This window comes from Pseudopodoces humilis, chromosome 5, assembly GCF_049639895.1.
Source record: "Pseudopodoces humilis isolate 2021_Gansu_Grassland_sample_001 chromosome 5, ASM4963989v1, whole genome shotgun sequence".
Taxonomy (NCBI): Eukaryota; Metazoa; Chordata; class Aves; order Passeriformes; family Paridae; genus Pseudopodoces; species Pseudopodoces humilis.
This window is the reverse complement of record NC_142204.1, coordinates 26,516,607-26,541,839: the sequence shown is the minus strand read 5'-3', so window position 1 is coordinate 26,541,839 and position 25,233 is coordinate 26,516,607. Positions and strand designations below refer to the sequence as shown.

Below are 25,233 nucleotides of genomic sequence, written 5' to 3'. Positions count from 1 at the left end.
GGGCCGACTTTGTAAACTACCAGACTTTATTACATAGTTACTAATTAGGCTCAAAATGCAGGCTTTCTGAGTCACTCCCTGTCATTCTTGGATATTCTTGGATATTGACATACCACCATAGATGCAGATCAAAGCCATTATCACTTTCAAACTGCATCTGAATAATCCTAAATTTCCACTATATATTGTGAACTTCTGAAAATACCTAATTAGTAGAGGGGCCACAGCGTCACTGTGGGAGCAGTCGTAACAGAAAGCAGATCCATAAGAAACTTCATCCTTCAGCCTTTATTGTGCCTGCACATGGCGTTTTTATCCCCTTCTCACCCCGTAGTGCACCCCATTCCATTGGCCATCACCACACCACCCCTCAAGTCCATTGGTGGAAGCACCGTCTTGAGAAAGTATCCTCAAAAATCCAAAATACACATAGATGTTGTTTTTCCATGGTGTTTCTCACAGCACAGATGTTCTTTGTTTTCCTCTACCTTTATCTTCTTTCTCTTCTTCTCACTGACACACAGGAATCCTGCTGGCTTCTTCTTTCTGTTAACTCTTTCATCTGACCCTCAGCCACAGTTGCCCGTTTTCTTTGTATTTGAGCAAACACAGCTGCCAAGGATTTCTGCAGGGCCCTTTGCAGAAATCCAGGCAAACAAGGGAGATACAAAACAACAATTATAATCACCAGCAAAACTGACAATCTGATTCTTAGCCATGCTTTTAACCATACAGTGATGCCCCACCCTACAAAGAAACTACTTAACTATTCCCATTATTCATCCACCCATAAGTGAATAACTCTTTCTTTAAAATCTAAACCACTCCTGTGATTTAATTTGTTAAAATCTGATAAATTCACAAACACAACATATCCTGATGTATGGTCTCAGCCAGTGTCATCCACACACTCTGCTTTGGCTGTAGGACCACCCATCCTGTTCAATTTTGCATGCTCTAGGTAAGGCTTAATACAGAGAGCAGGAACCCAACCAGGGCCATTGTCTGTCAAAACACAAACATATCCCCTTCCCCAAGTTATTAATTCCATGGGACCAGACCACACTCCAGTAAGTAAATCTTTAACCCACACCTTAGTATTTCTACCAAGGTCTGATTGTTTAGAATTCAGAGAGGAAAAATTATAGAAAATAGGAGACAACTGTGAATGAGACAAGGGACTTTAAAAATTTAAGACATAAACTGCCTTATCTAATCTCACTTGAGGGGGTTCCTGTTGCATTCCCCCTTTCTGTTTTTCATTTTGGAGCTTAAAAATGCCATGAACTGTTTCAGTGATTGCTTGGCCCGTAGAGGCATGAGGGATACCTGTAGAATGATCAATGCCCCAAATACAGAAAACCATTTGCAGCTTTTGAGAAGCATCGGCAGGGCCATTATCTGTCTTTCTGTGTGATGGAGCTCCTAAAATAGAAAAAGCATGACAAAAATGATGAATAGCATCACAAGCTGCTTCTCCTGTAAATGCTAGTGTGACCATTGCATGAAAGCGTCAACTGTGACATAAACATACTTAAAATTACCAAATTCAGGTATTCTGGTAACTCATTAAAGCATTTACCTGTCGCAAATCATGCAAAAGTCTCCATTTCCCTGATTTATTTTATTTATTATTTATAAAAAGAAAGGGGGTATTCCATGGGCTGAATGATTTTTCAATATGTCCAGCTTGCAGCTGCTCTGCAACCAATTCTTGCAGGGCAGCAAGCTTTTCAATAGTGAGGTGCCACTGGCTGACCCAGACAGACCATGTCAGGGCCTGGATGTTTAAGGCCCTGCATCCCAGTGGCCCCTGCTAAAAATCCGTAGTGATTTTGACACCCCACTGAGATAAGCAATCTCCCCCCCCAAATTATTTTGGGAACAAACAACATAAGGCCTGATGTTAGGCTTGTTGGTCATCAGGGTGTTTTACATTAATCTCAATGGCAGACAGAGCACCTGTAGTTGAACCACCCCGTTCAATAATTCCAGAACCCTTTTGTGTAAGAGGCCACGTCTGAGGCCAGTAAAGCTGCGACATTATAGTTACATCTGCTCCGGTGTCAATCAAACCTGTTATTGTTATAGTCTCTGCATGATGTCCCTTGGCTGTGATGACACATGTTCTTTCCAGACATTTCTCTGTCACTTTCTGAGTCCAAAATACTCGAGGTGCTCCTGTAGATCCAAAACCTACTGTGCCACCACTCCAGTCCACTGTATTTGGAACACAACTCACAAAGGGAACAAGTTGAGCAATGCAAGTACCTTTCAGAATGATAATAGGGGGTTCACTAACAGATACCATATCATGAATTTGTCCCAGGTAACCAGCATCAATAATCCCTAAACGTACATAAATACCTTTAATAATACTGCTTGATCTCCATATCGAAAAAGCACTCAGCCTGTGTCCTGTGGGACTATAGGCATCAAGAGGAACTTTACATATTTGCTTTATTGCAATAGTTACTGTGTACATGGTGGGTATATCTATGTATTTACCTCTGTGGAGCCCCTTATGGCCCCTGAATATTGTCCACAAATTGACAGCTTTTCAGTGCTGGGAGAACTCGTGGTTGTTGGCGTATTTGTCCCCCCACACTGCTTTGTGCTCTTCTTCCAGTTTCCCTGCAACAGCTTTCTGTTTGCATTGTTTAGTGTAGTGTCCAGATTTACCACAGCGATTGCAAATAGTCTTACAGCTCAAATTTGTTTTAGCTTTCATCTTTTGCTCATTATTTTTTGGGCATTGTGCCATTCCCCGTCCTTGCTCTTCGGGAGTAAAACATTTCTGTTTCGGAGGTGCAAGCTCCATTGTTTTAATTAGAGCACTGATGCCTATTTGTTGAGCCTGTGCCAAAACCAAAGGATCCCACTGGGCCTGTAACTGTGGGTCGTCAAAAGGCCCAGTGCCCATCAAGGCATCAACTCCCACCCCATGACAGGGGTGTTGCTGTGGGAGTTTCATATTGTTTAAGGCAGCACTCTCGACTAACTCCCTCCACATATCTTGAAATATATCATACAGTACAGGTTCAAACAAAATCATAGCAAGGTGTCTTATATCACATGGAGCAACCCTATAAACATTAATAACATGAACCAATTGCATTACCTCAGGAGAATTAACACCAAATTGGGCGACCTTTGACAGAAGGGATTTAACAAATCCCCAGGAAAATGTTTTATGTGTATAATTCTGTCCTGTGTTAGGAATTGCTTTGGGAGCAGGAAAGGCTGTGTGATCATTACTAACAACATCTGTATCAGTGCTCGGCGCATTGGTTGTTGCTGGCAGACCTAGTTTTTCTATTAAGTTCCCATCACACATCTCCAGTGCCTTTTCCTTGACAGATTCCCAAAACTGGGCAGGGTTGAGCAGCACCACAGACACTTCACAAGAAGGTAAAGTCCAGGGAGCAGCAAGCTTAGATCTACTACGAGATTTACGAGAAGCAGACCCACGCTTCTGGCCAGAGTTTCTCATCTCTGCCAATTCATCATCTTCTCTGTTAGAATCAGGTAATGGAGGAGAGACTCTCAACAGCTCCGTTCCTTCATCTGACTCAGAAGAAAGCGGGGGGGCAGACGGCTGGGCTTGTGTCTCTCTCAAGGTCAGCTCTGCTAACTGCCGGGCAGGAGGAAGGTATTTGTGCCTCGCGTTTAACTCCTGCTGTGCAGGAGAAGGATACACCGGTTGTACGCGGTCTCTCGGAGACAAATATCGGGGGGTATTGCTCCGTGACCGCTCGGTCCCCGCATCAGCAGAGCCTGACGAAGCCCCCACGGAAGCGACTCCAGCAGGCTGTCCCCCAGGGAGGGGCACAGCACCAGACCGAACCTCAGCCATCTGTTGTTGCCCACCAGCTCCCGTGCCTTGCCCTGGCTCTCGTTCCACCTTCTGCTTCATCCTCCGCTCTCTTAAAACATCATAAAGCTGTCTCCACGTCGTAGCTAAATTTACAGCTGCTTTGTCCCCTTGCGAGATCACATCCCACAGTCTGTCCCCAACGGCTTTCCACCGTCTAACGGAAAAAGCTGTATTTACATCAGTGCACAGATTTTGGGATTTAGCCCATAGTAACATGCTACAAAGAGCATCATCTTTAATTTTAATGCCTTTGCTTTGAAGCAAAGCTTTCCACGCAGACAAAACTGTGCTCTCTTCTCTTGATAAATTCGAGCCCATTTTCCTCTAACCGATGGCTCACCTGGTAAATATGCCAGATGCCAGAGGCCTCACCGGTCTGTGCTCCCCGTGGCTCACCTGGAGTTTCAACTCCGGATGCCAAATTCTCCTTTGGCTGCTCCCCTCGCCGCTCTCAGGGTCCTGCAGGGCTCTGCTCCCCCCGTCCGTCCCCACCGGTTTGTTGTGCTTCACGTCACCAGACGGTGCTGTGGGAGCAGACACGACACAAAGCAGATCTGTAAGAAACTTCATCCAAGCCATTATTGTGCCTGCACACAACGTTTTTATCCCCTTCTCACCCCATAGTGCACCCCATTCCATTGGCCATCACCACACCACCCCTCAAGTCCATTGGTGGAAGCACTGTTTTGAGAAAGTATCACCAAAAATCCAAAATACAGACCTTGTTTTTCCGTGGTGTTCCTCACAGCACAGATGTTCCTTGTTTTCCTCTACCTTTATCTTCTTTCTCCTCTTCTCATGGACACAGAGGAATCCTGCTGGCTTCTTCTTTCTGTTAACTCTTTCATCTGACCCTCAGCCTGCTGTGGGCCCTCTCCACACCACAGAATCACAAAAGCAAACTTTCTAGTATTGACTTGCATATTCTTTGGTAGTACGGGTAAGGAGACAGGCACCAGGTCTCATAAATCTGTCACCTATTGCCTAATAAATGTTCATTTCAGTTTGAAGTGTTATGGGGCCTTCTCAGATTGGATTCAACATATCCAGTGGGAAGAGGCATTCTCCAAATGTAACTGGAATAGGGAAATGGTGTTTTGCTAGAAATGATGTTTTGAAATGAAGCTTGAAATGGTGTTTTGCTATCTCTCCAAGTGCTTAAGTGCAAACTCTGAAACATAGGTTGCTTATTCTGAGTGCCTGTATATGTCTAATACTTTAAAAGATTAATAAACCATTGTATTTTCCAGTCTCTAGGCTTTTTCAAGTTTTCCTGGGTCACTAGAAAAGCACAAAGAAGTGCTCATATTTTGACAGTTGATTATGGTCACCAGAAGAATTTTTCTGTGGCTATTCTGTAAAATCAGTTGTGTAAAAATACCCCAGTGGAAACTACAGCTATCATGGGAAGGCCCTGCTGCCTGATTTAAAGTTTGAGCTCAGTGATGCCTTTTGGCTTTCCAGCTCATAAGTGTTCGTTTAGCCCTTCCTATGTTTGCGTGCTCCATGCTGCACCCTTCATTAGAAGCTGTCACAGAAATTCAGAGGTTTTTTTTAATAGATTTTTTCAGTGTGTGAAATTACTACTAGGCCTATGAAACCCTGTCCTAAACAGAAAACAAAAGGTTGCTGATTGCTTCTTTTAATTTCAGTATGAATGATAAGACAATATTAGGGGGCTATAATGTGGTCATAGCATTTGACATCAGATCTGATTGTAACATAATTCATTTTTCTAACAGGGCTGAGAACAAAGTCCCTGAACTCACAAAGAGCTACTACCATGGAGAAATTTTGAACTTGTTTTCACCAGAGGTAAAAGTAGTAGGATTTAAAGCTCAGCAAAAACAACAAATCTTAAAAATTTCATACCACTATAGGATGAATATTCAAAACCACTAGTGCAGCTACTGTGAGTATAAAATCATATGACAGCTAATTATTCCATAATCCATGTTCTTTACTGTTCTTTCCTATTTATTTCAGAGGAGTCATCTTTGTAAAGACACCCTACCCAGATGACATCACCCAGCACCAGTAAGAGGGCATGGTGTTCAAATACAACACCCTGGTAGAGCAGGTATTATTGCTGCTGCCACCAAAACATGAAGGAACTAAGCAGGTGCCCCCTCTAACAATTTTCCTGCCCTAGGTTCCTCTTGGAAGATCAGTTTCCAATTCACTGAGTAAATAGTTTCTTTATCCAGTATGCAGAGGAGATAGAGCTGAGTGCCTTCAAAGAGGAACTCCCTATAGCAGATTGCAACCCAAATTATGTCTGTGACACCCATCACCCAATCCCCAAATCCAATAATTTCATTCTTGATGGTGGTCCCTTGACATCATATTGAGTTTTTTGGTCACAGGGCTGGCCTCCTTCTGAAGTTATCTCATTTTTTGGGTTTGGTTCCCTGGCCCAGCTTTATTCTGCTTCTGTCTTACCAGTTTCAGCTTGTTCTGTGTTTGTGACATTATTTTTATCAAAAAATTTACACTGCCATCAGCTCATGTGCCCTAGGGCTCCAGCTTCTTGATCATCCAATGCAAAGTTATTAATCCAAACAATTCTCAGAATTGAGAAGTGCTTGAAAGCATAATCTATAAACAGGCCCCTCATATTGTCTTTTAATCTACCCTCCATGTTTACTTTCAAAACACCTCTTGATTCACAACATCTGAAATATGGGGAATATTCATACCTGGTAATACAAACATTTTTGTCAAAATTTTTTTTATTTTATCAGCAACTTTTTGCATCTCAAATGATCAAAGTGACATTACAGTTTAATCTTGTAGTAAATAACCAGAAAAAAAAAAAAAAGAGAATACTTAAGAATAATACAACCAGTTACAAAATTTTCCCCTATTTCATTTTTACTAGAAAAAGAAAGTCAATATCACTCCTGGGAGAACATATTTCTTCTCTAGACAAACATCCCCACAATAAAATTTATATTCATTCATTATGTTTAAATAAGAAAACACCCTCTCTTTTTATTTCTGCAAAAGTGAAATACACCATCTGGGGAAACGTGTATCTGTATTCTCTAGTTAACTCACTGAACAGTGTATCAGAAATGAGAAATAGATGCCAAACACCTGGATCAAAAGGTGAAATCACAGACTCTCTTTAGCAATTTTCTGCTACTTCCTGAAGTTTTGTGGGATTTTTGAGGGTTTTTGATTTTGGTGGGGTTTTGTTTGGTTTTTTTTAATGCTTGTTTTGTTTTTATTAATGAAGTAAAGCAATATCTGCTCTCAAACCTGAAATAATTTATCTTAATGGCCACAAAATATAATTACCTGACACCCAAAAGAAAATATTTCAGTGTTAGTTTCTCAGAGGTTTTCTTTCCCATTTTAAATAGGAAATATTATATTTGAAAACAATTACAATTGCAGGAGAAAGCATTAACTGCAGCTAGGGAAAAATATTTGGTCTTACACACCTTGATGTAATGTTTTTGGCCAGTGGTGAAAATCTGCCCTGGTTAGATAGGAAAAGAAAGAAATTGAGACTTCAGGTTCCTAAACTTGGTCTAAGGATTGTGCCATTCACAGAACAACACAGCTCAAGACGTGACACAAATCTCACTGGAGGAGAGGGCTGAAGGTAGATGGGAATGCAGCTGGAAACTTCTGCCTTCCCAGCTCACACATCTGTGGGGAAGGAAGAATCATTACAGGGAGCAGAGGCAGCTTTTTCCTCAGGGACTGGGGTCACAGAGCTAGAGGCCTATGTAGGTGGAAAGGGTGTTTTCAGTTAGATTTCTTTCATGGCTACAAAGAACTGAATTATTTGACTGCAGTGCTTTCAAAGAAGTTGTTCCAAAAGCATTCTTTGTCAAAAATGATAGAAGGTATTGTTCAAAAAACTTCATACTTTCATTTTTAACACTGAAAATCTCAGGAAGCAATTCTGAACATAATGCACTTTACAACTAGAAAATAAGTAGATTGAAAACAGTTACAGAACAGATCAGAATTTTAATCCCACACAAAATCCACAGCCTTTTTGTGCTTGTACTCCTAGTTATTTTACATGAGGATTATTTTACTTGCAAACGTCATAGGAAAATGGAAGAAATAATTCCTGAAAGAAGAAGAGAGCACACATAGAGTGTTACATCTGAAATGTGAACTTCAAACAGTGGAAAGGACATTAATCTCCTTTTGTGCGGTATCAGAACTGTGAAGAAATGCACACATCTGTGGTATTCAGCCTCTTTTCCTTTTGTGGCAAATAGCAGCCACTGCAACAATAAACAATCTGAACACTCCACATGATCAAGTTTTGGTTGTTTTTGGTTTTTTTCCTTATGCTCTAGGGACACAGCAAGATTATTCCAATTAGAAAAGAGGACAAAAATTGCCATGAGAATGGCATAACTCCAATCTTTCAACACATCAAAATACATCTTTAAACAGAGATGCCTCTGCCTGTGCTCCAAGCAGCAGCAGACTGGACTGACTGCATCACAGGCAGACCTGGGTGCCCAGACAGCTGAGCTGGCTCAGGATGCCGAATTTATCCGAGTCTGTTCTACTCTACATTCAGGGGCTTCTGAAATCACTGTTAAAACCCCCATGAAGGAAGTGAAAAGGTCACATTTCACAGGCATATGCAGCTGCTGGAGTTTTAGCCTTAACTGATACTTACACATCATGCAAAACCCCATAAGATGTGTATGTGTTGTACTTCAGATTTACCACAGCAGCTCACATTTCTCAACAGGAAATGGCATGGGATAAAGAATGAGGGGAAACACCAGGAAACTGCAAAGGAGCTGGGATTAATTTACAGCATTTGTCTGAACTGAATAGTGTCTACTTTTCTGCTTCACCCTACAACCCTGACAATGGTAAAGTAAAAAATACTTTAATTGGAGGCTGGGGTGAAACTGAAGAAGAAATCTCTTGTTCCTGGATTTAAAAATCCAGGGCCCTTCTCTCTCCTTCCAGGAGACATCCAAGCCTTTTCATTGCCTTTCCCTGCTGCTCCCAGGGGCCTCTTGCAGTTCAGGGTGTTGGTAGAAGCCATAGAGTAGCACAACCTGTTGAGCTCCAAAGCTGAAACACCCCCATTCCCACTGGGAAGTCCTGCTCCATCCTGTGTTACCCCGCCCTGCCATTTGCCCTTGAGAGGAATGATGGATTTGTCTTTACAAACAAGCTGTGGGTCTGCTGATAGATGAAACTAGCACTGAGAGATAAAAGGAACAATGGGATGGGGATGGATTCCAATGATTGATGAATGGAAAAAGATTACAAAGCCTTTACAAACAAACTGTATGTTTGCAGGTAAATGAAACTGGATATTGAAAGGTGAAAGAGACACTGGGGAAACACCATAAATTCCATAAGAATTAAAAATTAAGGGGGAGGGTTATACATTAGAGGGGAATCTTAGGTATCAGGGGTTCTGGGAAATCTGTACCTCTCAAGTACCTCAGCCAATGGGGAAAGAGAGAGGGACTTGTGGTTGGGAAATTAAGATAATTCAGAAATTAAGATAAAAAACTGAGAGACCCCAGGGGAATGCCCCATGGCCTCTCCCTTTATTTGAATAAAGTAAAAGGACTCCTCTGTCTCCTTTTTAGACATAAACCTCTGGTGTTTGTGGATTAATTTTCCTGCCACCCTCCTCCCAGAGGCGCATTAGTCCTTAAATCACCATCCCTGATCCCAGGACAGGGAGCAGGAAAATATCAGCTTGTCAAGGCCTGACCAACAAACACAAAGGATTTCGTTGTTGCTGGAGAAATGATGGTTCCTGGTGGGAATCATCCACTCCGTTACTCACCTCCCACACTCCCCCACTGCTGTATTTATGCAGCAATGGGATAACTCAGCTTCAGCCCAGCTCTCCTCCTTAACGTGCCCAAATCAAAAGATTAAATTGCAAAACGCACAACTAAGGAAAAAAAGAACCAAAACAACCACAAATTCGTATGTGATTCCTTTGTTTTAAGGCACAGCCGGGATCCAGAGTGCATCTTGCTTTTCCAAACTGCGCTCACACTCCTTCCCTCAAGCACAGGGGGTGGCAGGGGGAGAGGGAGGTGAGTGGGGGATGCGGCATCAATGGGCAGAATGGGGGGCTTAGTAATGCCCTGCCCAAAAATCTGTCCACTCAGAGTTGTTAAGTGCTCCAATTTTCACCTTCCTCTCCCAGTCTGGTGTTGCATAAACAAGTTATTGTCAAATATCCAGAAGGCCATCTGTGCCGATCAAAGGAGGCTGCCCGTGTTCACACCAGCTCTTTTAGGAAAGACATTTTCAAAGCAGTTCTGCTCTCTTAGCCCAGTTTTGGTAAACCACATCTATAAAGCATTTTCACAAGTGTCTGGCTGCAAAATATACCTTTGAGGTCCTGCAACCCTTCATAATTTAGACTTCACGTAGCCCTATCTTTATTTTCTGGCTTTATTTCCCACGTTTGTAACTCAATACTACATAATGACTAAGCACATTCTTTAGCAGAAAAAAATGAGGGGAATGACAACAATAATTAATTACATATCTTTTCTTGACTATTACCACTGTACCCTTAATACCACAGAATTCTTTTGTAAGGAAAATAAACCCACAAAATCGTTCTGTTGGAAGTTTCTTGAGATACAAACTAGAATTTTATTCCAGTCACACAACATCGAGATGATGCATACACAGTTTTTCTTAGAAGCCTTTCCCGTTGTTTTCTAGAATCCAATATGCAGAGAACAATTTTGTTATGTGGAACAAACATATGTAGACCTCCTTCCCCTGTGGAATGGTGAGCTTAGCACTGCCTCAGTTTTAGGGAAATTAAATTCAGTGAACACCAGGTCACAGATGTTAAGTCATATCTACTTTTCCCTGTACTGGAGGATGGAGAAAGACACGGTCACATTGAAAACTGCTCCTGTTGCTGCAGTACCACAAACAGCAAGGCAAAGACTCATGAAGCCAAGAAGCTTCTGGCTTCTGCAGCCATGAGCAATAAAGAAAAATAAGCCAGAAGGAGCCCAAATAAAGCCAGAAGGAAATTGGAAGCCAGCAGGACAGCACCAGAGAATTAAAAGCAACACTGTGACCTGCTGTAATACCAGCAGCTTTTCTAAGACTGACTCACTTTCTCCCAAAAACAAATGCCGGCTCGAAACTCCTCGTTTCGCACAGGGAGAAGAGGGCGTGGATCCAGTGATCAGTGCCACAAAAACGAAATCGAAAGAGATTGTGCTCTTTCCAATGTAATGCAGTGACCATCACAGGTAATGTAGTGGCACATCACATCAGGCCGCTCCTTGGGAACACTGGCAACTCGTACCTGCCTGAAACATTTCCCAGTGCTCTACAAACCTGCTAAGGAACGCCGGTGATACAGCTTCATGCGCGAGTGTTAAAAGGCACCAAAAGTGGAGCAATCAGGAGCCCGAGGCTAGGAACACGCCTCCTGTTGAGAAACAATCTGTTCAAGGTTACTACCAGGACCACATTATACTATTTAGGGGTTTAATTCTGCAAGTTTTACTTCCTTTCCCATTCACCCTTCTCTGAAACACGATGGTACAACAGTGACTACCTTCTCCTTAGTAATCTTAAAGGAAACAGGAACAACCCAGATTGCTAAAAAGTCTCTAATGTTTTCCTCTAACACGTAGTGAATAGAGCGCTTACAGCAAAGTTGGAGCTAGCTGACCAGGACAAGTGATATTCATACCACTAAAAAACTCTTAATTCCCACTGTTGAAACATTGAAAATACCAATGCATTAGCCGAGAAAAAAAAAATTAAGAAATCTAAAAAGGCATGAAATGAGAAAAAATCTCAGTGAAAAAAAACCTAAGTTGTTTTAAGAAAAAGAAAACTAGCAGTAAACAGTCTCGGTCAAGGAACAGGGAGAAAGAAATAAAGAAGAGCATAATTAAAAACTAATGAAAACACAAACTTACGTATCAGTCTCCTTTCAGTAGAGAACGAAAATAGCAGTGACACAACCCTTTATGACGAATGTGGGCGGCTCTGAAAAGAGCCTTTGTTTCACGATGAGCCACACAAAGCATTTACTTGGCTTTAGCCTTGTGGCTGTCGGTCTTCTTGGGCAGCAGCACGGCCTGGATGTTGGGCAGCACGCCGCCCTGCGCGATGGTCACCTTGCCCAGCAGCTTGTTGAGCTCCTCGTCGTTGCGGATGGCGAGCTGCAGGTGGCGGGGGATGATGCGCGTCTTCTTGTTGTCGCGGGCCGCGTTGCCCGCCAGCTCCAGGATCTCGGCCGTCAGGTACTCCAGCACGGCCGCCAGGTACACCGGGGCGCCGGCGCCCACGCGCTCCGCGTAGTTGCCCTTGCGCAGCAGCCGGTGCACGCGGCCCACGGGGAACTGCAGCCCGGCCCGCGACGAGCGCGACTTGGCCTTGGCGCGCGCCTTCCCGCCCTGCTTCCCGCGCCCGGACATGGCAGCGACTTCAGCGGCACCTACAGCGGCAGCGGCAGCGAGCTCAGGAAAGCCGGGAACACCGAGCGAACGCTGAGCGGGAGCCCCGCCTGCATTATATACAACTGGGCCGGAGCGGCAGCGCCCGTTCTGATTGGCTGCGAGAGAGGACTTGTTCGACGGCCAATGGGAGAGCGGCTCGGGTCGCGTCCAATAGCGAATCCCGGCGCCCTGCGCGGAGCCGAGGACCAGCCAATCGCGATGCGGCGCTGCCGGCAGCGCTGCTATAAAGTCGGCTCCCGAGGCCGAGGCGCTGTTGTGCGCTGCTGGTCGCATTGTCTAGAGCGGGTGAGGGAGCTGCGGTTGCTGCCATGCCCGAGCCGGCCAAGTCCGCCCCCGCGCCCAAGAAGGGCTCCAAGAAGGCGGTGACCAAGACGCAGAAGAAAGGCGACAAGAAGCGCAAGAAGAGCCGCAAGGAGAGCTACTCCATCTACGTGTACAAGGTGCTGAAGCAGGTGCACCCCGACACGGGCATCTCGTCCAAGGCCATGGGCATCATGAACTCCTTCGTGAACGACATCTTCGAGCGCATCGCCGGCGAGGCGTCGCGCCTGGCGCACTACAACAAGCGCTCCACCATCACGTCGCGGGAGATCCAGACGGCCGTGCGGCTGCTGCTGCCCGGCGAGCTGGCCAAGCACGCCGTGTCCGAGGGCACCAAGGCTGTCACCAAGTACACCAGCTCCAAATAGGCGCTTTCTGCGTCTTCTGTCGGATATTTTCCACCCAAAGGCTCTTTTAAGAGCCACCCACCTTTTCAGCAAAGGAGCTGACACTGGAGGGAGTGCTTACCTGTCCCCTTCATTGTCCCGTTATTTTTTTGTTTTCGGAGGGGGTGCCTGGGGAGGGGGGGACATGTGTAGCTGCGTTGTAATAGTACCGTGAATCTCAAGGGAAGCCGGTTGTGCCATATTCGCTATAAATGGTTACATCCTGCATCTGCTTCAACGAATCCGCTGGTGTATATAATGCCCTTAAAAGTCTAAGAAGCCTTCTTATGTTTACAATGTAGGAGAAGTAGCTTAAGAAATAAATGCTGTCCCTAGTCTTAACGGCCAAAACCAATGCTCTGACAGCCAGTACGTTGTATTTTCCAGTAAAGCTACGCTAACGAAAGTCTCATTCGGAGACATTAAAGGCACAGGCAGTTCCAAACGACCCTGTGGCCTTGCTTTTAAGTTCTTTGATTCTGAGCAAAGGGATCCGCTATGGATACTCGCTCTCCTTCATTACCAGCAAACTGCGTTTTCATAAGCGACCGGGGGAAGAAAAACGAAACTCTGCTTTGCTTTTTCGTCCCCAAAATGCAGTTCTGCACAGTCGCTAGCACCGAGCACAGTGTGTATCTTTGCCAGTTTTCGTCCCCCTCCCTCTCCCCACCGCCTCTGTCCCCGCTCCCCACAGACTCCGCCGCCGAGCAGCGGGCGGCGCTGGGGGCGGGCGGGCAGGGCTGGGCCCTCTGCCGCTTTCGGTCCGACCTGAGTGAGGACTACGCGGAGCCTCCCCGCGGGCGGGCCCGGCCGCCTCAGGCGCCTCCCGCTGATTGGTGCCGCTCGCGGCTCGCAGCCCGCGCTTCACCGTGAAGCGCCCCCCGCCACAGACACGCCACTGCCACCGGGGCGGCAGCCGGGTAAGCTTGGCCGGGCAAGTCGGCTGCCCCCCGCGCCTTCGGCCTTTCTGCCGCGGCCCTCGACCGAACGCGGCTGCCGAGCGGGAAGGCACCGCGAGCCCTCGGGGAAGGAGGCGGCCGGCGGCGGCGGCAGCTTTAGGCAGCGGTGCCGAGGCCGGGCCGGGACGCGGGTGGAGCGGCTTTGCAAAGAAAGAGGGCGAACCCGAGGCTCGGGCAGCGGGAGCGCACCGTAGCGCTCGCTGCGGTGCCGCCGCCCCTCCTCCGCCTGGCAAGGGGCTGCGGGAAGGGGCCGGGGCGGGGCGAGCAGGGGGCGCGTTTCCCGCCCCGGAGGCGGGGCCTCTTCCCGGGCTCGAGCGAAGCGTCCAATGGCAGGCGGGCGGTGCCGCGAGGGCGGCCAATGGGCGCGGGCGGCGGCTTATAAATGCCGGGGGAGCGGGGCGGCCGGTGCAGTGTGCGTTGTGCTGGTCGCGATCGGCTTTTTGCTGGGGCTGGGCCATGGCGCGCACGAAGCAGACAGCGCGTAAGTCGACAGGCGGGAAGGCGCCCCGCAAGCAGCTGGCCACCAAGGCTGCCCGCAAGAGCGCGCCGGCCACGGGCGGCGTCAAGAAGCCGCATCGCTACCGGCCCGGCACGGTGGCGCTGCGCGAGATCCGGCGCTACCAGAAGTCCACGGAGCTGCTGATCCGCAAGCTGCCCTTCCAGCGCCTGGTGCGCGAGATCGCGCAGGACTTCAAGACGGACCTGCGCTTCCAGAGCTCGGCCGTCATGGCGCTGCAGGAGGCCAGCGAGGCTTACCTAGTGGGGCTCTTCGAGGACACCAACCTGTGCGCCATCCACGCCAAGCGCGTCACCATCATGCCCAAGGACATCCAGCTGGCCCGCCGCATCCGCGGCGAGCGCGCCTGAAGAGTCTCCTGCCGCAGCCCTTTCCGCCCAGGCACGGAGGCAAACCCACACGGACCCAAAGGCTCTTTTAAGAGCCACCACATGCACAATTAGAAGAGCTGTGCACTGGTATGAAATGAATACATTTTCAGTAGTTGGAGAAAAAGGGAGCTTTTATGTTCTGGGGGTGTATCTTTATATAATTATTCTTGAGCTCTTATAATTACTGCTTTTGTCATATATCGAAGTAGCTGTTAAGTTTCCTTTTCCTGATAGTTTGAGGTAAGACTAAAACTTGTGATGAGCTGTAGGACTTCTACCTATTTTGGAGCCAGTTACATTTCTAAAAGGTGTTAAGTTTTTCCCCCGGGATAACTGCAGACACAGTAGTTTATGTACTCGCTCTTTGCTAAGAGCTGTGTCGTCAGGCACAGTCACAGGGATGTAAAATCTATTATTTGAGACTGCTTATCTCCTTTAACTAATGTATTTTCACATTCCTTACTTTATAGCCCTCACCTACTGTTCATGAAACACACGTTACTGTCTGGAAAACCTCGAGGATTAATGTAAATGAAATTTAGAACCTTACGGGGGTTTATAAAATAATTTTTAATATGCAGGAGCTCAGTATAATGAGACTTAGTAAAAAAAAAAAAAAAAGCTGGGAACACCCATAAGGGGGCAGCAGGGACTAAGAAATCACTTTATGCTATTTAGTTCTCAAGCCGTTAGCAAGTTGTTAAAAGATTTCAACTAATAAAATGAATTAATAGGTAAGTGCTCTATTAATATTTTAAGGCATTTGTTTTAAATTTTATTTTTCAGATCGGGAAGACCTATAAAACAGTTAAAAAGAGAAAAAAGTATTTCCCTACCCTATAAATTCAGGAAGGCACCTTTGAAATACATGGCATTTTTCTGTGAGAGATATGAGAGGGGAGAGGCCACGGCTGAAACCCAGGGCAGATTTGAACTCCCTCTTTTCAGAAAGGACTGGCTGATTTACAGGAGGTGGATGGCACAGGAAAGGTGCCCTTTAAAGGCCTGGCAATTGAAGCAACTCTTACATAATGAGCAAAATGAAGGCTTATCAGTAAATAGAAGGGCTCAGTAGGGAAAACAATATGCAAGCCTAAAAAAATACAAATAGGATCTAAGTAGGATCTTATATTTGTACTACTTAACTAAATAGTTGTTTTCGGTATTTGGGATTAAACAGTCAATGCTAAGGTACAGAATACACTCTGAAAAAAATTCTGCTAAAATAAAGAAATTAAAGCTCCTTTGCTGAAAAGGTGGGTGGCTCTTAAAAGAGCCTTTGGGTGGAAAATATCCGACAGAGGACGCAGAAAGCGCCTACTTGGAGCTGGTGTACTTGGTGACAGCCTTGGTGCCCTCGGACACGGCGTGCTTGGCCAGCTCGCCGGGCAGCAGCAGCCGCACGGCCGTCTGGATCTCCCGCGACGTGATGGTGGAGCGCTTGTTGTAGTGCGCCAGGCGCGACGCCTCGCCGGCGATGCGCTCGAAGATGTCGTTCACGAAGGAGTTCATGATGCCCATGGCCTTGGACGAGATGCCCGTGTCGGGGTGCACCTGCTTCAGCACCTTGTACACGTAGATGGAGTAGCTCTCCTTGCGGCTCTTCTTGCGCTTCTTGTCGCCTTTCTTCTGCGTCTTGGTCACCGCCTTCTTGGAGCCCTTCTTGGGCGCGGGGGCGGACTTGGCCGGCTCGGGCATGGCAGCAACCGCAGCTCCCTCACTCGCTCTAGACAATGCGACCAGCAGCGCACAACAGCGCCTCGGCCTCGGGAGCCGACTTTATAGCAGCGCTGCCGGCAGCGCCGCATCGCGATTGGCTGGTCCTCGGCTCCGCGCAGGGCGCCGGGATTCGCTATTGGACGCGACCCGAGCCGCTCTCCCATTGGCCGTCGAACAAGTCCTCTCTCGCAGCCAATCAGAACGGGCGCTGCCGCTCCGGCCCAGTTGTATATAATGCAGGCGGGGCTCCCGCTCAGCGTTCGCTCGGTGTTTCCGGCTTTCCTGAGCTCGCTGCCGCTGCTGCTGTAGGTGCCGCTGAAGTCGCTGCCATGTCCGGGCGCGGGAAGCAGGGCGGGAAGGCGCGCGCCAAGGCCAAGTCGCGCTCGTCGCGGGCCGGGCTGCAGTTCCCCGTGGGCCGCGTGCACCGGCTGCTGCGCAAGGGCAACTACGCGGAGCGCGTGGGCGCCGGCGCCCCGGTGTACCTGGCGGCCGTGCTGGAGTACCTGACGGCCGAGATCCTGGAGCTGGCGGGCAACGCGGCCCGCGACAACAAGAAGACGCGCATCATCCCCCGCCACCTGCAGCTCGCCATCCGCAACGACGAGGAGCTCAACAAGCTGCTGGGCAAGGTGACCATCGCGCAGGGCGGCGTGCTGCCCAACATCCAGGCCGTGCTGCTGCCCAAGAAGACCGACAGCCACAAGGCTAAAGCCAAGTGAGCACCGAAGAATAAAGGCTGCAGACCTTCAACCAGAGAAACCCAAAGGCTCTTTTCAGAGCCACACACTTTTTCCTTAAGGAGCTAAATTGCTAGCTAATAATGCAAAAAACACTAAATGGAATAGCTTATACATTGTTTTCTGTTTGCACCCCTCACTTTGACCATCATTCCTTTATACATGGTATCAGTAATTATTGTATTAATTACCGTTTAAATGGTGGCAAATTGTATTTAAAAATGTTGACCTTGTAACTATTGGAAAGGATTTTTCTAAAGCTGCCATTATCCACAACTCCTTAGACTACAGTATAAATACACCTACTCATGATTTCAGCACTTTTAAAAGAGCATGTGGGTGGCTCTTAAAAGAGCCGTTGGGTTTAAATGCAGAGCAAGACTTCCTCAGTGGCTTTACTTCTTTTTTGGAGCCGCCTTCTTTGCCTTGGCCACTTTTGCCTTTGCAGCTTTCGGCTTGGCTGCCTTCGGCTTTACTGCCTTTGCCTTAGCCGGGCTCTTCGCTGCTGCCGCCACTTTCTTCGGTTTGACCGCCTTTGCTACTTTCTTTGGGCTCTTGGCCGCTTTCCTGGCCGCCGTCTTCTTGGCTTTCTTGGGGCTCTTCGCTGTCACCACCTTCTTGGGCTTCTTGGCGGCGCTGGCAGGCTTCTTAGCCGCAGGCTTTTTGGGCTTCGCTGTAGTTTTCTTTTTGGGGGCTTTTTCCTTCACTTCCCCGGGTTTCTTGCTGAGGCGGAAGGAGCCGGAGGCGCCGGTGCCCTTGGTCTGCACCAGGGTGCCCTTGCTGACGAGGCTCTTGAGCCCCAGCTTGATGCGGCTGTTGTTTTTCTCCACATCGTAGCCGCCGGCGGCCAGCGCCTTCTTGAGCGCGGCGAGAGAGAGCCCCTTGCGCTCCTTGGAGGCGGACACGGCCTTAGTGATGAGCTCGGTGACGCTGGGCCCCGCGGGCTTGCGGGCTTTGGAGCCGCTCGCCGCCTTCTTCGGCTTCTTGGCGGCGGCCTTGGCGGCGGGGGCCGGGGCGGCGGGCGCTGCCTCAGCAGCGGGAGCGGGCGCGCTCTCGGACATGGCGACGCTGCAGGAACGCGGCTGCCGCGGCTCTGGAGGCGCCCCCTTTTATAGCAGCGCGGCGGGCGCTGATTGGTCCGCTCCAGAGCCCGCCCCGCCCCCTGCCCCGCTCCCCGCCGCCCGCCCTGTGTTTCTTCCCTGGCACAAAAGTGGATTTTTCTTAAAAAATGCTGCACCGCCGCACCCCCTTTCTGAGCATTCCTGCTGAGGACAGAGAATATTTCTGCCTTGCGGCATTTCTTTCAACCGAGACTTGAAACGAGTTTCAGGCTAGTCAGTAATCCCCGAGTTTGGGGATTGCACGTAGAGCTGGAGCTTAAATTTTTTCTCTCTCCTTTTGAATTAAAACTTTGCTTCTGACACCACCGTCTCAGTGACCTGGGATACACGTCTCCAAGAGGGTTTTTCATCGAGGTGTTGAAAAATGGGGGTAATCTCGAGACCTTCTCTTAGCATAAATTAGCTTTGAAAAGATGCAAGTAACACAAGGTAGTCAGTCGGGTCTGTATCTGGGTTAGGAGTTGTTTTCCATAACGCGACTTCATCTCTTCAAAATAATGAAACCTTTGGACACAGTGTCCTATTTATCTCCAGCAAGACTTGGTAACAAGTAAAAGAAAGGCATTTTTTGCCAGAAACTTTAACCTGAAAAGCAGCTCTCTTAAATAATTAGCTATCTTTAAAGCCCCAGAATAACATATATAAGTTGCTTCTCTGTCCCCCTGGGTTTTCTATGCCTTTGTATTAATATTTTAATGAACTATATTCCAAATTTTTCCCCAAAATGCTTCTTTTCTCACTGCACAGTAGGCAAACATTCATTTGTATGTTCTCATCTAAAGGTAGTGTTTATTTTTTTGCTTACTTTTACATTATTATTCAGGAATTTTGCCAGCCACAATCAGCAGTTTTACAAAAAGAAAAGCAAGATAAAATCATGTTTTATTTAAAACTAAAAACATGTTTTTCTGATGAAAAAACAGATGTAAAGCTGCAGGCATTTCTTTAATAAAATAATATCATTCAAGTGACTTAAGCAAACAATTTTCTCTTCACACCTGCCGAGAGAAGCAATGGCTTGGCTTTTTTCAATGTGTGACTATTGTGATGTGGGATAAATTGAATAGACATAAAAAGGATTTTTTCTTGAGATGAGTTTGATAATAACTGGACAGTAATGTTGGAATATTTGTAGGACACTGTGGGAAAGAATCAGAGTCCTAGGTGATTGATTCATGTGATTGTAAATGTAGTTTTTTGGCTTCTTTCACTTTATCTTTTGATAATAAAATATCGTACACTGTCTTGTGAAGTTTTGATGATGGTGGAGTCAGGTTTATGAACATCTCAGTGGTACTAGATTATCTTGACTGGGATATACTTAAAGACAGTCAAGAGATGTGGTGGCATTTCAGAGAGGGTTTTTTCGAGGGAGGACAACCAGTAGAATAACATCATGTGGGAGAGGATAAAACCAGAGGATGGTGTGGATTTGTTTTTGTCCTGATGCTATATTTTGTGGTAGTTTCACCTCCTGAATCAACTGTGAATTTCAGTTGTCAACTACATTTGCACAAAAGTGAATCTCTTGGGAAGGATACACACCACTGGGGAGAGGTTTCTGGGTGATAATTCTGTAGCATACATATTTCCATCAAATTCTGTATCTTAATACATTCCAATCACTCAGAGTCTCTAGTTCCTTTACCCTTAAATTCTTTTGAACCTTTGCAAATGTATTTTCCTGAATTTAGGCTAGGCCTCTATGCTACTTCCAAACACCTGATGTAGCAGCACACTCCTGGAGCACTCCATGTGCTCTCCTAAAAGCTCCTTTTCCGGTCTTCCAAAACTTTGGCTACCTATCTGGACTTTTAAAATTTTGTTTTTCACAACCATATACAGTTAATTTTAGGCTAAGCAAAGAAGGAAGTGGAAAGAGATCTTGCAAAGGTTTTCAGGTAGAGGAGGGAGGGAGAAATAAGTTTAATTCCTTTAATTAATGGGTGAACTTACTTAAAAAAAATAAATCATTGCTTCAAATATTATGATGTGCTCAGTAAAAACAAAATTATATCTTTCTTCGATTTTCCCCTTTAAAAAACTTGTCAAGCTAACAGACCATTTATTAAATACCAATTGGTCTTGGGCTGATTGATTGAAAGATCAGGAGCACAGGTAGTGATTTCCTTGATCCTTCTGGTAACAGTATAGATTTAAATAAAGTGGACAGAGATATTTGGAAGTGCTGGACCAGGAGGAAGCTTCCTTCTCCTTCTGAAAACGTAACAAGTAGAACTGGCACCTTATACAACAGGAATCAGGCCCTGGAAATAGAAGGTCAGACAACTGATGAGGTGAGCCCTTCTGGGATAGAGGGGCCCCCTAAGCCAACACCATCTGTACCCCACATCAAGACCTCCTCTGTCTTGAGGAAAAGAAGGGTAATTGCAATCAGACACTCCCTTCTACAGGGAGCCAAGGGCCTGGTATGTCAGCCTGACTGGTTTTCACACATCAGGCACAAAGAGTTAGAGTGACTGGGGTAACATCAGGCTGTCAGCATTGGGGTTTAGCAGGGCTCCACCCTCACCCAATTCTCCACATCTTCATTAGCAACTTGGATGCAGGGCTTAAAGGAATACTAAATTGGCCATTGACACTAAGCTGGGAAGAGCTGTCAGTTCCCTTGAGTTCAGAGAGGCCCTGCAGAGAGATCTTGGCAAATTAGAGACATGGGCAATAACAAACCATATGAAGTTTAATAAGGGCAAGTGCTGGAATCTGCACCTGAGACAGGGCAATCCTGGTTCTGTGTGCAGACTGAGGAATGAGAGGCTGGAGAGCAGTGCCATGTAAAGGGACCTGGGTATCCTGGTCGATGGCAAGTTGAACATGAGCCAGCAGTGCCCTGGAAGCCAGGAGGGCCAACCCTGTCCTGGGGGGCATCAGGCACAGCATCACCAGCTGGGCAAGGGAGGGGATTGTCCCCTCTGCTGTGCACTGGTTGGCCTCACCACAAGAGCTGTGCACAGTTTTGGTACCAGAGTATAAAAAAGACATTAAGTGATTAGAGAGCATCTGTAGAAGGGCCACAAGGATAGTGAAGGGTCTGGACGGGAAGCCGTATGAGAAGCAACTGAGGTCACTTGGTCAGTTCAGCCTGGGGAGACTGAGGAGCGACCTCATCATCACAGTCTGCAGCTCCCTCAAGAGGGGAAGAGGAGAGGCAAGCACTGATCTCTTCACTCTTGTGACCAGTGACAGGACTCTAAGAAATGCCATGAAGCTGAGTCAGGGGAGGTTTAGGTTGGATGTCAGGAAAAATGCTTTTCACCCAGAGAGTGTTTGGGCACTGGAACAGGCTCCCCAGGGCAGTGGTCACAGCACCAGCCTGACAGAGCTCAAGAAGCATTTGGACAACACACTCAGGCACAGGGTGTGACTCCTGGGGTGTCCTGCACATGGCCAGTAGTTGGACTTGATGGTGCTGATGGGTCCCACCCAACTCAGCATATTTTATGATGCTATGATTCTATGAAAGTTTTCCAAAGTTCAGTCATGAATTCAAGAACTCCCTTTTCTCCTGTTCTGGTATGGATAGGTGCTTTCAGGAAGGTCCTTCCTATGGTTCCTATGATTTGGTGCACTATGGAGTCACACCATGATTTGTGTTGGAAGGGTCCTTCAAAGATCTAGGCCATGTCATGGGCAAGGACATCTTTCACTAAACCAGGTTGCTCAAAGACTTATCCCGTGTGGCTTTGAAATCTTCCACTGAAGGCATTAACAACTTCTCTCGGCATCTTGTTCCAGTGTGTCCCAACACCTTCATAATGAAAAATTTCTTCCTTGGAACTTATCTAAATCTAACTTCTTTCACTTCTAAAACTTTTCTCTTGCCCTGTCACTGCAGGCCTTGGTGAAAGGTCTTTCTCTGTCTTATAAGTGCTCTTCAAGTATTGAAATGCCACACTGAGGTCTACCCAGAGCCTTGTCTTCTCCAGACCTAACATCCACCACTCTCCCAGCTTTTCCTCATGGGAGAGGTGTTCTAGCTCCCTGATCATTTTCACGGCCTTCCTGTGGACTTCCTCCAAGTCTTTCTTGTACTGGGGACCCCAGAGGTAGGTGCAATACTCCAGGTGAGGTCTCATTAGTGGTGTGAATGAAGAGAATCACTTCCTTTAACTGCTAGCTGTGCTTTTTTTTTTGTGTGGCCCAGGATACAACTGGCTTTCTGAGCAGCAAATGCACATTGCCACCTCATGCCCAAATACACCACCCATATCTCTGAGTCTTTCTGTGCAGGGCTTCTTGTAATCAGTTCATCCTGCAGTCTGTACTGATATTTGGTATGGCCCTGACCTGAGTGCAGGGCCGTGCATTTGACATTGTCAAGCTTCACGACGTCCACATGGGTCCATTTCTCAAGCCTGTCCAGGTCCCTCTTCATGGTGTCCCTTCCCTCCAGTGAATCAACGGCACCACGGAGCATGGTGTTACCCACAAACTTACGGAGGGTGCACTGGATCCCACAACATTACTGATATCTGTATTGTAACTACATCTGCTAATTCCCTGAAGACCCTGGGATGAATCCCCTTAGGTGCCATGGATTTGTGTATATTCAGGTTCCTCAGACGGTCTTGAACCTGATCTTTTCTTACAGCGGGGGAAGGACTTTGTTCCCCTGGTTTATGCCTTGAGTTTCACAGACTTAAGAGATGAGAAAGACAGACTGCCAGTGAAAAGTGAGGCAAAAAAATTTGTTGGGTACCTCAGTCTTCTCTATGCCAGTAGTCACTAAATCTCCTGTCTTTTTTATTTGGGGGCCCATTTTACTTGGTCCTCCTTTTCTGATCAGTGTACCTACAGAAGCCCTCATTATTCTTCACACCCCTTGTCCCATTCAGTTACAGAAGTACTTCAGCTTTTCGGATTCCACCCCTACACACCTGGACAGCACCCTATATTCATCCCAGGGTGTGTGTCCCTGCTTCCACTGCCTGTGCATTTACTTCTTGCACTTCAGTTTGACCACAAGGTCTTTACTCAGCCAGATTGGTCTTATACCTTCCTAGCCAGCTTTCTTACGTGTGGGAATGAAGTGTACCTGCTTCATTGGACAAATGTCCTTAAATGACTTTCAGGCCTGTCCTTCTCCTTGACCCCTGAGGGCAGTTTCCAAGGGGGTTTTCATATCTTGTTTTCTTAAGCAACTGAATGTTTACTAAATTAAATATCTTGTCTCTCTGGTTTGCCTGGCCCATATCCCTCAAATCCGTGATAGGTCTGGACTCAGGCAGCAGCCCAGGTTACCACCATTCTTGACATCTTCAATTAGTTATATTTTGTTGGCAAGAACAGGTCAAGCCGTGCTTCTCTTTTGGTTGGACTTCTTTTCACCTGGATAAAAATATCCAGCATTGTCTTCAACATGCTCTAGGAGTCTCCTGGATAACTCCTGGCTTTCTGTGCCACATTTCCAGCAGATGTCAGGTTGACTGATGTTTTCCCACAGGAGCCTGTGAATATGATGGCAACTGTAGTTGAAGAAAGAAACTTCATCAGCATCCTCCATCTTTTGTTTGGGTGGCCTGTGGTACATACCATCCATGAGGTTTCCTTTTTTGGCTTGGCCTCTAGTTTTGTACCCAGAAGCTCTCATCTGTCCATCACTGTTTTTCTAATACAGTTCTTTGCAATTAATCCACTTCTTTTTTTTTTTTTTTTTTTTTTTTTTTTACATAGAAGACAACCTGCCCCTGCCTTTCTTTCCTGATCCTTCTGAACAGTTTATAGCCATCAATTTCAGCCCTTCAGTCTTGTGATTAATCTCACTGAGCGACCTGTGACTGTGACTGACTTTCAGTGTTTGCTCAGGAGGATGTATGGAGACATCCAGCTCACAGATGCAGCTGAGGGGCAGGAATGCAGCCTAGATATGCACACTTCAAACAGGGTGATCAAGTCATGTGTGAAGCCTGTAGCTGCAAAGCCCCATTACCATGTTTTTCACCTGGGGCTACCTAAGTCTGCACTGTAACTGCAATATTTTCTCAAACCCTTCCTGATGTTTGTGCTACGTGATACTTCATCCATGTTGTGCAGATAAATTCATTCTGACTTTTGGGAGCTTCTGGTACGAAAAAACCCTTCATAATTAAAGTCATAGAGTTACTCACGGCAACTCAAACATGCCCTTGATGTAATTGCAGACTTTGTGTGATTTGAAAGACATCTTTTGTCCATGCATGATGGATTTTATTTAAAAACTGATTTATCATGATATTCTAAACCATAATACATTGTTACATTAGTAAGAAAACTTCATGTCTCAATAGGGAAGAACTTAAAATTACATACTGTTCACTTTACAGCAAAGGACTCCTCCCCAAGACAAAAGTTTTTGTATTTGTAGAGATTTAAAGGCCCCAGATAGAACAGCAATCTCTCAAAAAAAAATGTCCACGGGCAGAGTTAAGGTAGGCATTAGGAAGGAAATTTAAATATTACACAGATACAGCTTGCTTTTATTTTTATTTTTTTTTAATTACCTTTTTACAAAAATACTCAGATTTTAAAAACAGTTTGATTTTGGTTCAAAGCAAGAGAGAAATATTTCCTATATCATTCCAGACCACAAAGTTGTTGATAACTTCTGAGCTCAGTTAAAGGATAATTTCAAGAATCAGTTCAAGCCAATCAATCAATCAATCCATTGAATTGCTATAAATGTTTTTAATATCTAATGCACAAGGTGGGTGGGGTAGGGACTGTGACAGTGACTGGCCACAGCCACAAC

General features: G+C 46.3%; 6 protein-coding genes and 1 long non-coding RNA gene across 7 annotated transcripts; 3 read left to right on the top strand and 4 right to left on the bottom strand.

Moving 5' to 3' along the window:
• Window positions 1-269: 269 nt before the first annotated feature.
• Window positions 270-5,913, bottom strand: LOC148184307 (uncharacterized). Its single transcript, XR_015772601.1, has 2 exons — window positions 4,599-5,913; window positions 270-4,401 (listed from the first exon to the last, which is right to left on the bottom strand). It is a non-coding gene; the product is annotated as an uncharacterized LOC148184307 (long non-coding RNA).
• A 5,054-nt stretch (window positions 5,914-10,967) lies between these two features.
• On the bottom strand, window positions 10,968-12,322 carry LOC102099639 (histone H2A-IV). The gene is made up of 2 exons (XM_005527720.3): window positions 11,812-12,322; window positions 10,968-11,312 (listed from the first exon to the last, which is right to left on the bottom strand). Exon 1 carries the CDS (start codon window positions 12,310-12,312, stop codon window positions 11,923-11,925), a length of 390 nt encoding a protein of 129 aa, XP_005527777.1. The 5' UTR covers window positions 12,313-12,322; the 3' UTR covers window positions 10,968-11,312; window positions 11,812-11,922.
• A 304-nt stretch (window positions 12,323-12,626) lies between these two features.
• LOC102099828 (histone H2B 1/2/3/4/6) lies at window positions 12,627-13,129 on the top strand. The gene has a single exon (XM_005527721.3). It carries the CDS (start codon window positions 12,663-12,665, stop codon window positions 13,041-13,043), a length of 381 nt encoding a protein of 126 aa, XP_005527778.1. The 5' UTR covers window positions 12,627-12,662; the 3' UTR covers window positions 13,044-13,129.
• Window positions 13,130-14,439: 1,310 nt separating this feature from the next.
• Window positions 14,440-14,977, top strand: LOC102100013 (histone H3). Its single transcript, XM_014256556.2, has one exon. The coding sequence runs from the start codon at window positions 14,477-14,479 to the stop codon at window positions 14,885-14,887; it is 411 nt and encodes a 136-aa protein (XP_014112031.1). The 5' UTR covers window positions 14,440-14,476; the 3' UTR covers window positions 14,888-14,977.
• Window positions 14,978-15,713: 736 nt separating this feature from the next.
• Window positions 15,714-16,781, bottom strand: LOC102114244 (histone H2B 1/2/3/4/6). The gene has a single exon (XM_088054858.1). It carries the CDS (start codon window positions 16,604-16,606, stop codon window positions 16,226-16,228), a length of 381 nt encoding a protein of 126 aa, XP_087910984.1. The 5' UTR covers window positions 16,607-16,781; the 3' UTR covers window positions 15,714-16,225.
• Window positions 16,782-16,914: 133 nt separating this feature from the next.
• Window positions 16,915-17,586, top strand: LOC102114438 (histone H2A-IV). The gene has a single exon (XM_005527715.3). The coding sequence runs from the start codon at window positions 16,957-16,959 to the stop codon at window positions 17,344-17,346; it is 390 nt and encodes a 129-aa protein (XP_005527772.1). The 5' UTR covers window positions 16,915-16,956; the 3' UTR covers window positions 17,347-17,586.
• Window positions 17,587-17,595: 9 nt separating this feature from the next.
• On the bottom strand, window positions 17,596-18,425 carry LOC102114613 (histone H1.11L-like). The gene has a single exon (XM_005527716.3). The coding sequence runs from the start codon at window positions 18,423-18,425 to the stop codon at window positions 17,760-17,762; it is 666 nt and encodes a 221-aa protein (XP_005527773.2). The 3' UTR covers window positions 17,596-17,759.
• Between the last annotated feature and the right edge of the window lie 6,808 nt (window positions 18,426-25,233).